The following is a 12,237-nucleotide window of genomic DNA, read 5'->3' as shown; positions in this document are numbered from 1 at the left end:
TCCAAATAATTATCCAAATAATTCTTCATGTTTCCTTTTGGGCTTAACCCATCAAATCACTTCATTTCTCCAGCAGAATTCCGCATTTTAGTCCATAGAGCTTTATTTTCTAAAAACTACAAAAGTAAATAAAATCATCAAATATGTAAAAAATAATGAACTAAATAAATGTAAATTTGAGTAGTAAATATGTAAGAATTAAGCACTTATCAATTAGTTATATGAAGACACAACTATCATTAATGATGCGGATTCATCAACTATTTTTGGTTTAGGTGATTGCATATTTTTCCAGATATACAATATATATTCATATTAGCACTAATACTGAAGAAAGGCTTGCTAGATTTTCTTCAACTCACTCGATTCGATTGCGAACCAAACTCTTAGCCATTAAACAAGGCGGTAAATTTATTCTTGCTTTAATAAATTAAATCAAGTTTTTATCTGATTAAATTGTGCTACTTGCGAGCATAATTCTGACAAAGAACTTGTTGTTGTTACTTTGGTTGAGCTTAATTTTGATTGTCTACCTTTTGTTGGCTCTATAAGTGGTAGGCTTCTAAAAGGTCCTACAAATTATAACCGCAAGTGCACGGTCGTCAGTTATAGCTCGTGCAAGTACGGGTCGATCCACAGAGATCGGGTGTGTTTCGGAAGTGTTTTAGCTATTTGGGTTCCTAGATTTGCTTTGGGCTTAGAAGCCTTTTGGAAACTGTTGGGCTTAAAGTACTAATGGGTTTGTTCATAATAAAATGAACTGAGCTTGGGCTCAGTTTGTTCTTTGAAGTGCAAATGGGCTTAGGCCTTAAACTTAGGCTTTTGATTAAGCCCACAGTTGATTGGATTGGGCTTTTAACCTTAACCTAAACTGGGCTTTGAGCCTTAATGAAATGGGCCTTGGTGGACTGAACTTGAGCTTTGATTTAGCTAGGCCTTTGGGTCTTAACCTGAGCTGTGGTTTCAGTTTGATGGACCTTTGCTTGGCTGCAGGAAGCAGCAGCAACAACAGCAGCAGCAGCACAAGTGCTGCACTGCAGCAGCAGCAGCAGCAGCTTGGCAGAGGAAGAGAGCAATGCAGCAGGAACTGCAGGAAGGCAACAGCAACAGCAGCTGCAGGAGAAAGAAGCAGCACCAGGTAGCAGGCCTAGCAGCAGCAATAGCAACAGCAGCTGCTTGGCAGCAGCAACAGCAGCAGCACAAGTGACAGAGAAGGCAATGTAGCACAAGTAACAGAATGTACAAGCAATGGAAAGGAAAGCAAAACAAGAGAGTTGCAGGGCAGATGGAATAAGAGAAGCAACAGAAAAAAAAAGCAATGGAAAAACTAAACAGCAACAACAGGGTGAACAAAAACAAAACAAAACAAAACAAGATGAACCAAGGCCTAAGCCAAGGGCAGGGATGAATAAGAAACTGAAATGAAGCAAAGCTAAGGCAGGATACAGGCAAACTAAAAGAATGGGAGGAAAATTAGCTTGCTCATTGTCACTAGTGAGCACTAATTTCCCCCAATGCACAATCAACACTACAACCTAAGCATACAAGGAGAATGGCAAGAACATCAGCTTGCTATGAGCACTGATTTCTTGCCATTGCACAATCAGCACATTGCTTCACAGATACCTAGCCTAGCATTCCTTCAAATGTAACAATACATTAAACACAACAGGAACATTTAACTGACAGTGAACATTTAACAGTGAATAAAAAGTCTAACATGAACATAAACAAAATGAAACTGAGCAGAAATTAACAAATGAACTGAAATTAACATGTGAATACACATAAACATCTAACACATTAACAGGAGACAAATAACAATTATAACATGAACATAAGCATAAGACAAGCAATTAACAGAACAAAGCAAACACAAGCATATTTAACTGAAACATGAAAATTAACAGAACTTGAAAGTTCTGGATGTAGGCTAATCCTAACATAGTTTTTACACACATCCCTCACCACATATTTATACCCAATTACATCATTAGGGCTTTCCCCCAATTTTCCCCCAAAATCAGTGAAATTAGGTTTTGCCCAAAAATCCAAAATTCACTCACCTAACACACTGATAACACCCCTAATACGTGACCCATGCTTCTAATTAGAAGTACCATCAATTTCCCCCAAAAATCCCCAATTTATGGAATTAGGGTTCATATAAAAATTTCTATTAAAGTTTACCTAATCACTGATGACACTGGTAGATGTCGACCCATGCCTCCAATTCCTCTCCTGATGCTCTAGCTACGTCCAATTGTCCATCTAAATCAACCTAATTTACCAATTTTCACACGTTAGGGTTTTGGAAGAAAAACGTGTATCAAAATGGGAAATTAGGTGGCTAGATAGGTGGTAATGATGGTAGTGGAGATGGGTTATAGTGGTTGAGTGATTTGAGAGTTGGTAGAGGTGGTTGTGGTGGTGGTTGAGCGGGAACAGGGAGATGGTGGTGGTTCTGCACAGGGTGGGTGGTGATGGTGGAGATGGGTCGATAGAATGAGATTAGGTGATGTTTGGTTTGGGGTATAGTGTTCGGTCACTAAGGTGTGTAGTGGGACCATCGAGTTTGATGTTTGGCGAATCTCGACCGTGGGATGTGATGATGATTGGTAGATCGGACGGTGATGCGGAGGCAAGCGATGAGCGACCGTTGGATTATATGATACAACAAAATCAACGATGCCAGATGGAGTTAGGTGTTGTAGTGTTAGGCGGAGATATCAATCTTCGATGCACAGCAAGGAAGCGACCGTTGGATTCAACTACCATCTAATCTGAAGGCTTGGAATTTCAGCTCTGTGGTGCTCGGCAGAGACATCAGATTTCGATGCTCTATGAGGGAGCGACCGTCGGATGCTTCTGAGAAATGATCTGATGGCTGAGAACGGAGGCGCTTTTGTGTGTAGAAAATGAGGTTGTGCGCACCATTCTTCGCGGCTTCCTTGCGTAATTTCTTCCGGCTTTTCACTACTTTTCTGCTCTTTTCGCTCCGCGACTCATCCGAACTTTATTTATTACCTAAAAATGCAAAATTAATTAATAAAAATATTTATTCTTGAAAACAATGAAAATACAGAATATGGGATAAAATGTAGAATTAATGCATAAAAGATGAGTTAAAATGCCAACAAAAGGGATAAATATATACAATATTTGGCACTCATCAATAAGACACATGAATCCAATTATTACTTGCATTGAACTTCATAATTATCTTTTTAATGAAGAAGTTCTTGTTAGTCATAGAAATATAAATCTTCCTACTGAATCTGCAAATCGAGCTTTTTCTGCCCAAATGAATTCTTACAGTTACTACGGTAGATGTATCATGTGGTAGATCTAGTGGGTTCAATCATAAATTTTTAAGAGGTGGTGGTAGAACTAGCAACTTTCATCCCAGTAGAGGCACTGCATCTTCTTTTATTTCTGGTGGGAGTTTTAATCATTCTCCATATCCCTCTGCGATTAGAAAACCTATAAGTTTTCAACTTTCAATTACCTCTGCTCTGGTTTTTCAGATATGCGGAAAATATGTCCATGGTGCTCTTGAATGTAGAAACATACTCAATTTTCCTTGCCAGAATGTTCATACACCACAAAACCTTACTGCTATGTTAGATTCTGCTAATATTTTGGGTGAGAATCCCTGGTTTGTTGATACAATGCCAATAATCATGTTACTCATGATGCTTCTGCATCACAAGTTACTTCCACACATGAGGTCTTGGATAAATTCAAGCCGTTAATGCTGAAGGTATGCCCATAATTTATTCTGATTTTTCTTTCAAGCCAACGCCATAACATACCTTTCATCTCAATAATGTTCTTATAATTCCCTGATATGCTCAGAATTCACTTTATGTGCACAAGTTCACTTCAAATACCCATTAATTGTTCTACAATATTTGATTCATCAGGTTTTTTTTGTGAAGGACTTGTCAACCAGGAAGATACTTTTACAAGGCCTCACACATTAATGGATTATATCTACTTCGCTTGATTTAGATGCGAGAGAATGTTGAAGATTTGTACTTCACATGTAAATTGATCCAATAGTATATAATATAATTAATCTGACGATTAACAACAAAGCTTCCATCAAACTAAAATTTGAACTTTATAATTCTGATGGCGCGCGTGAAGAACGATGAGCACATGACATATCTAACAAAAATTAAACTTTTTCCCATCCGTGTAAACCAAAATTAAAATAACCTTTTTTATCGAGATCCGTAACGTCGAACCATGAACTAACATTGAGGTGCTATTTTTTTTTTTTTTTGAAACATTCAAAGATTCTATAGTTTTTAAATTTTGGTATTTAAGTTTTTAAAATTTTGGGGCATTGGGTTAAACGTGCAATTGGGGGATATATAAACTAATTGGGGGATATGAATTAATATCCCCATCCAATAGTTCCTGCTAAGCGGTGATTTTTGGATTGGAAATACTAAAATACCCTTTAGTATTTTAACTTTTTTTCTTCTTCTCTTCTCCTTCTCTTTTCTTCTCCTTCTCTGCCCATTCCTCTATTTGATTTTCATTTTCTTCATCATCGATTTCAACACGATGTCATCGTTGTATCAAAAATTTCTTTGGCGATTAATTTATTATATAAATATACCTCCTTTAAAGAAACCTAATCATCGATTTGTTTTAAAAAAATTTGTTTATCTTAAGAATCAAAAATTGTAACTGTAAATTTTCAGTTTCAGTTAATACTGGCGTTGTATTCATCATCTTGATAGCTCAGAAAGTCTGTCCAAAAAATTGTTTGTGCCGGCATGGTCGATTTTCAAGTGTACCGTGCCAATTTTAGGACAAAAACATACAAAAAATCTTGCATCATGTGCCGGCATGCTCGATAACGATCTTTCTATGCCGGCAGTGTACTTACAATTTCATAATTGGGGGATATTGTGTATCAGCATCGTGAAAGTATGAATACCATACTGATTTGGTTCCTGCCGGCATAGTATTCATACTTTTACCATGCCGACACTAAGTTCTTCATACGCATGGAAAAAAAATCAAATTTCAATACATTAATGCATATATATGAGTAATTAGAATACTTATATGTTCAGCTTGTTTACTTTCCTGAGTTGGTTCTTCACCTAAACCTTCATGATTATAAATATCTTGATTTGACGTTGTTGCACCAACAAATTCAATGATAATGATTTATTCCAATGATTATCAAACTAATCTATTAACTTAACTAATTATATTTAATCACTAAACATGATTAGTAAGGGGTAGATTAGAAATTATATAAATTATCCGGATAGGGAATGATCTTGATTTACCATTTAAATCCTGTTTTTGTCTTTTTCCTGTATCCCCAATTAGTATATCTCCGGATTGCGCGTACCATTGGTTTAAGAGGTGTATAGAGGTGAGATATACAAATAATAAAAAGATTTAGGTGGGCTAGAGTTTGTAAAGGTAGACTAAATTCGAAAAATGGGCCCATAGTTCTGCCACTGGAGATTCGTAACAGTTAGCTCAAAATCGAAATCGACGTACGTACGCGTTTCGAGTCTTCTGACCATGGTCTCCAAGACTCATCTCATAAGAACTCGCCTGATTTTGGAAACACGCTTATCGGAGATATTACAGCGGCTAGAAAATTGATGACAACTGGAATTGATTTTAGAAGCTGTTAAAACTTGGGAGTAAAGTTTCATTATCTATAAATACTGATCTCAAGTGTTCACTACTACTTGCTAAATCTTAGAAGAAACCCTTACCGTGTTCTGTTCTTCTTCAACTCTGTGCAACAAAAATAAAATAAAAATAAAGATTGATCTGAAAGAAAGTATGGGTTTTGTGAATCAGAACCAGATGAAATCGTCATCTTCTTGTAAGGGTAATGGTAACAAAAAGAAGATCTACAAGAACAGATTGAAGGGTATTGAGAAGAAATTACATGAATTTAAGACTCTATGTGGTGTAAGGGCTTTGTTTTATGTTAAATCTGAGTTTAATAAAGATAAGAATGGGGATGGATTGGTTAGGATACTGCCAGAAAACCCTAATGAATGTCAAGAGATTATGAAGGATTTCATTAATTATAATTCAGGGAAAAGAAAAAGGGATAACGATGAAGAAGTTGTTGATTCAGAATGTATGAATGATAACAAGATGGGGAAACTATGCACTGGTGATGTTAAAGAAGAGAATCAACAAGTTAAATTTATTGATCAGAATCAGTTAAGTAATTTATCTATTGAAGAGATTCAAGAGATTGAAAAGAATTTGGAGCCCGTGTTTGGTACGATTTCAGAGAGAATAGATCAGTTGATGGAGAAGAACAGATTTAATGATCCATCTGCAAAGGGTTGTAATGAAGATGATGTGATTATGATGAAGGAATCCCCCTCTCTTCAACTTGAACCAAAATTTGATTATCAATCTTCGTCATCTACAGATTTTTATAATTATGGTTCTGCTTCGGAGAAGGAGTTTGATTATGATATTAATCAATGGCTTAATCTTCCTGGGCTAACTAATACAACTACTACTGATGATGGTATTGTGTTTGAGCCTTTTCCTGACTTGATTGACTTCGAGTTCGAGGCGCTGAATAACTATGCAGGTAGCTTTACTAATACTAGCTATTGCTGCTGAAGAAAACACTAGCTATTGCTGCTGAGTACTATTTTTTGATTTTTGTTATCTATGTAAGTAATAGTGTTGTTGGTGCACTGACTAGTGACTACTAGTTTCCTATTGTTGATTCGATTTATAATGCAGTCTGTCTTCTGCATTCATAATTTCAGATGGTTCAATGTAATTTTTTGATCACAAGTGATGACTGCTGAGTAGTACTATGTTTGATTTGTGTTATCTATGTAATCTAATAGTTTTGTAGATGCACTGACTAGTTTCCAAATTTGTTGCAGTGTCATTGCAAGTCTCTTGCATTCATAATTTCAGATGTGCAGTGTAATGTTTTTGATTCTACCATTTCATGGTTCATCCAAATGATTATATTAATTTTTTTAGTCCGACCCAAAGACAATTCTTGTGTTTTATCTTTTTTTTCTTAACACTATTGCTTTCATATCTCTTTGATCAGCAGCAACATGTAATTGAAACTGTAACTTTCAATGGAATCATGGTTGCCTGCAGGGGCTCAGTTGCTGCGACGCGTGCATTTAGAGGGATAGAGACGGAAGCAAAAACAAGTGATAGGTTCTTAATGCTGTATTCAGTTCAACTGTTAAAGCGACAGAATGAAGTTCTGATGATGCATCTCCAACTACTAAATCAGGCCCCAAGGATCTACATGGAGGCACCAGAATGAAGTTCTGATTAGTACTAATTTGTTCTTAAGTTATGTTATTTTTTAAGCTTTCAGCTCTATATATCGTGTGAGTGACATCTTGTCCTGCCGGAGTTTCATGGGTTATGCTGGTGTTGTGTTCCTTAATCGTAGTAAGAAAAATGATAATTGATGTTTTGTTTTACAATCAATAACACCATGCTTTCTGCAGAATGGTAACTGGCGTAGTTCTATGTAATTTGAAATCTTTTTCCTATACTTTAGCCTGGAAGTTCAAATGCAATCATTCTGAATTTGTGCCATGAGTTGCAAATGTGCATTTGAATGGCCATTAGGTTCTACACTTTTGAACAGGTAGACTCATAATGCGTGTTAAAATGAAGCTGCAATTTTGTTGTGCCCATCTTATTCGCGTATTTAGAATACTAATAAATTCCTTTAGAGGCTTAAAGCTAAGATGATGTGGATGTGCACATTCAAAATTAAACATTTTGCATTCAATTTTGAGCGCTCTAAAAGAATTTGTTATAAGCATTCTAGTTGTTAGGAATTAGGATATGGGCAATAAACTTTGTTGTTAGCGGAATACTGTAATTGATGATAGTGTAGTCAATATCATCTAAAGCTGTTTACTTTCTTCAGATTTTTGTAGAAAAATAAAACATATATTCCAAACAAACTCACTGAGATGTTTGATTTTGTTCTTTACCTTTAGCTCCTTTATGAATAACTCTTTCAGTCAACATCCGATTTATTCTGTGATTCTTCTCGAGCAACAAAACTTTTGGCAACTCTTGTTTGTGTTTTGGCTAGCTATTTAGTTTCAGCAAAGCTAGTTTTGGGCATTTCATAATTTTCCAAATATTCCCTAGCGTTACCTTTAATAAATAGTCCCTTTATAAATAGTTATTAAACAAACGTTCGAACAACATGCCCGTCTAGCTCAGTTGGTAGAGCGCAAGGCTCTTAACCTTGTGGTCGTGGGTTCGAGCCCCACGGTGGGCGTGATGATATTTTTTCATTTGCAAATGAGGAGATTTTTCAACACTGGAGCACTTGAACTAGTACCTAGAAATCTGTATGGATAGATCAGAATATAATTCACTTGAAAATTATTTATTCAGCTCTACCTCATAGTTTCTGGCAATTAAAGTTATTAATACCCTCTATAAACAAGATTAACTGTGCGTCTGACAACTTGATCTATTTACAGGACTACTAAGAAAGATTTATGCAGCAGTTGGAAGATTAAATAATGCAGATAATAGATGAGAAATATGATGACCAATCCAAGTTTAAGGAAACAATCTTTCCGGCAGGAGGTCGTTCAACTTAGAGATACACTAAATCAATCTAGCTAATCTCAATATGTGTACGGGATGAAAACAAAATTACAGAGAATGAGAGAACCCAATGTGAAAAAGACAAAATGAGTATGCAAGAGTTTGGCATGGCTATTGTGCAACTCAAAATCCAAATTCAAGGTCACCTGTGGTGAATCCCGCTGAGGTAAACTTGGGTTGGGTTGCTCTATCTTTATATATAAAAAAAAGGTTAAACTAGGTCGCTATATGACTTGAGGAGGACGAGTAGTGAGTAGTCGCAAGAAATATATAACGGCAGAAACCAACAAATTGACTTTTAAAACTGTAAGTTCTAGCAGATGCCATAAATTCACCGAAATGGTGGACTGAATGCATCTGAGGTTGAACTGTGCCTAAGTGAAAATGGTATCTAGCTAGGTAATTTGTTATCTATCATATTGACTATATGTGGTGTTGTCTTTATGGTTCCTGTAGCTCACAAATTACCGTCGCGCTCCCAGTTCTATTTCAACATCAACGCTAAGAACTGAGCTAAGTTCTCATGTAGAAATGGAGAAAAAACACTAGTTACAGTTCTGAAATTGTACAAAACACCCCCTCCACATCTCCTATGTAAACAACAGTTAAGCTGAGAGTAGTGTCATGGCATTCAAATAGACTCCTGCAGTATAGAGTTAAGAGTGCAAAAGTACCCAATGATTGCCTGAATCCTAACACATGAGAGCAGGAGACCGTGAGCCCCAACATTCCACCAATAGGATCTTGTCATACATGAATGATACAGAATTCAATGATGAATCAAGGAAAAACAAAAACGTTGCATAAGTTACTTACAGTACAACACATCAAAAGATAATCAGCAATCAACAAAAGAATGCTGGAGAAGAACTCGTCTTCTTTCTCCGGTGATTCTTAATGGCACAGAATAAGGCAACATATGCATTTGTATATCAATAAATAACCACAACTAGAGAAAGTTTTTACGGTATACCAGAAGCGCTCAGAAACGAATAAGATCACATAGTAAGTCTTTCCAGTGTAAATGTTTCTCTTTCTTTTAATTAATTCCAAGTAAAAAGAGCATTGTGTATTTCATATTCAGAGAATACATTGTGTATTTGATATTCAGAGAATATTTGCAAAAATATGAACAGTCAAAATTGAAAGTAAGCAAGCAACTGAATAGTGATTTAGTTCCGCAAATTCCTTAAACTGTTAGTTCCTCTATTTGATTAGTTAGAATTGCAGGAGATGAGGCAATCATACCAGTAAACCCGTGTACCAATGTGAGTCCATGGTAATAATTGAAAGATAGGCTTTATACTGACTGATCCTTATCCAGAGGTTGGCTTTATGCGCTAACATATGATAAAAATAAAAGAACATTATCCTTATTTACTCATAATTTGTAAACAAGCACTCTTAAACTTTACAAAAAGTATCATTAGAAAAAAATAGTAAATTGAACATACCACAATCTATAGTCGTAATCTGCTCCTTTTGCTTCTGTTACTCGCCGTGTCTCTTGTTATCGTCTTAGATTTCTCTCCTAGAGCTTTCAAAGAAACAAAGCTATTCATGTGAGGTATTGCTTCAGCCCAACATGAGTATCTGTGTTACGAACCATTTGTTCTTTAAACTCTCCAGTTTGGGGATCATAACAAATGAGAGTCTCGTAATTTGACCGCAATATAAGTTTTCCGCTCAATGTCAGAGAAATTGGCCAGTAAACATCCTTAAAGTCATCTGACCGACATGATATGCTGAACATATTTTCCCACTCACTACTTGCCTTGTTAAATGACAATATTTCAAGACGATTACCATCCTGGCTTCTGCTGGCAACACACAACCGCCCTTCCAACACTTGCAATGGAAGAAAGTTTCTCACGCCATCACAATTTGGTGACGGGAGCAAACTGAACTGCTCTTCTGCCAAATCAAAGGCTACAATTTCCCATTCTTGATCAAACCAATGAAGAGCACCGTTTGCGAGGATACCACGAGATGGGTTATATATCTCCCAATAGTCAGTATGCGAGTCGGTGAGGATATGATTTAAGGTTATTATTTCATGACGCTTCAACAAGTATGGAATCTCTCCTATGTCTCTCCACCCACTTCCACTACCAAGAGTGTATACCTGAACTTGACCATTCAGTCCACCAGCAGCATGGTAAATCCTAACAATTTTATACTCATCAGCGATAGAATTGTACCCAAACCCACTCACAATTTCACCATCCAAATAAGACGTTTTCTTAACCACGACATTGTTCTTGTTTGTCACCATTACTAAGAATTTTCTAAGAGTAATCTGTTCTCCAAGGATGGGATTACATATGTATATGGGATCACTAATATTAGGTGGATAGTACTTGGAGAAACAAACTAAACCATTGCAAGACCCTACCATTGCAGTTTTACCATATTTCTTCTTAATGTGTGGATGATTAATCCTTCTAAATTCCATATAGGGTTCTCTATCTTCGTAATGCGATCCATGATAAAGTCGACTATCATTATCTAAAGTTAAGAACAAGAAACTCACCGTATTATCTAGTTTCCTTAGTAAAGCTCGATGAAGGTGAGTCTCTCTGAATAAAGGGCTTCGAATAACTTCGCACCAATTTCTGCAAACCAACTTGCAATTCGATGCTGAACGAATAGGTAATCGAGAAAATATGTCAACAATTACTTCATTTGGGAGAACCTTCGTAATGGAGTTTGACTCACCATCTGCTACATCGAGATCTCCTTTTCTCTCAAGTCCCCCGCTTCTTTTTCTTCTTCTTCCTACTTCTCCACTACCCTTCATTCTCTCAATTGGTGTGTATAAATTTCGTGGGAAAAGATTCAAAAACTGGGTGAAAGTGTTTCGAGGCGGAAATTGCAGATCCCTAATTTAATTTGAGGGCACAATTGGTGATACTCTCACAAATTGGGGATACTCCAAAAAAAATTAGAGAAAAAAACATTGTGAAATAATACGAAGAATCCCTTATCCAAAATTTTTTTGGTAGTGACTAAATTATCCTTGAATATCCCCAAATACGAAATTAACAGATCCAAACAAATGAATTTTCACCAGCTATGGTGACGATGCTTCTCTGTTTGCTGAAATGGGTGCCTAGCGTGGTGGGACTTCATTATTCGCTATTATTTTCTTTATCCTCAAAACCCATACAAACATAAGTAAACCTAGCGAGTGGATATCTAATTACAGTAAACATTAACGAGAGCAAAATTTAGATTCTGATTTTTTTGATTTAAAGGTCACAAAGCAGTCGGTATTGTCATCAAGATGGAGGGAACACCGACTGTAGTAATTGGGTTCATACAAAAACATCCATTATCTTACATAGACTACATGATCCTAGTGAGCAAAAGAATAAAGAGATCTTAACGTACGTGGTGGGAAATTAAGGGGAAGTTGAGGGTTTGTCTTTTTCCCTAGTTGTCACAAAGGGTATGGTCAACCACAACGTTGAGCAACACTATGAGACTTTGAATCCACTGAAACTCTAAAACGGAATGACGAAGCATTTTCAGTCGGTATTGGTTTGTGGATTGAATCCAGTACCGATTGAAACAGTCGGTATTGTATTTATC

At 36.4% G+C, this 12,237-nt stretch overlaps 2 protein-coding genes and 1 non-coding gene across 3 annotated transcripts; 2 read left to right on the top strand and 1 right to left on the bottom strand.

Moving 5' to 3' along the window:
• Positions 1 to 5,547: 5,547 nt before the first annotated feature.
• LOC113299545 lies at positions 5,548 to 7,518 on the top strand. The gene is made up of 2 exons (XM_026548575.1): positions 5,548 to 6,610; positions 7,147 to 7,518. Exons 1-2 carry the CDS (start codon positions 5,833 to 5,835, stop codon positions 7,182 to 7,184), a joined length of 816 nt encoding a protein of 271 aa, XP_026404360.1. The 5' UTR covers positions 5,548 to 5,832; the 3' UTR covers positions 7,185 to 7,518.
• A 714-nt stretch (positions 7,519 to 8,232) lies between these two features.
• On the top strand, positions 8,233 to 8,305 carry TRNAK-CUU. The gene has a single exon. It is a non-coding gene; the product is annotated as a tRNA-Lys (tRNA).
• A 1,323-nt stretch (positions 8,306 to 9,628) lies between these two features.
• On the bottom strand, positions 9,629 to 11,867 carry LOC113293347 (F-box protein At3g07870-like). The gene is made up of 2 exons (XM_026542004.1): positions 10,098 to 11,867; positions 9,629 to 9,983 (listed from the first exon to the last, which is right to left on the bottom strand). The coding sequence occupies exon 1, from the start codon at positions 11,441 to 11,443 to the stop codon at positions 10,202 to 10,204; it is 1,242 nt and encodes a 413-aa protein (XP_026397789.1). The 5' UTR covers positions 11,444 to 11,867; the 3' UTR covers positions 9,629 to 9,983; positions 10,098 to 10,201.
• Positions 11,868 to 12,237: the final 370 nt, after the last annotated feature.

The sequence above is a fragment of the Papaver somniferum genome, chromosome 7 (genome assembly GCF_003573695.1).
Source record: "Papaver somniferum cultivar HN1 chromosome 7, ASM357369v1, whole genome shotgun sequence".
Lineage (NCBI taxonomy): Eukaryota > Viridiplantae > Streptophyta > Magnoliopsida > Ranunculales > Papaveraceae > Papaver > Papaver somniferum.
This window is presented reverse-complemented; position numbering and strand designations above follow the sequence as displayed.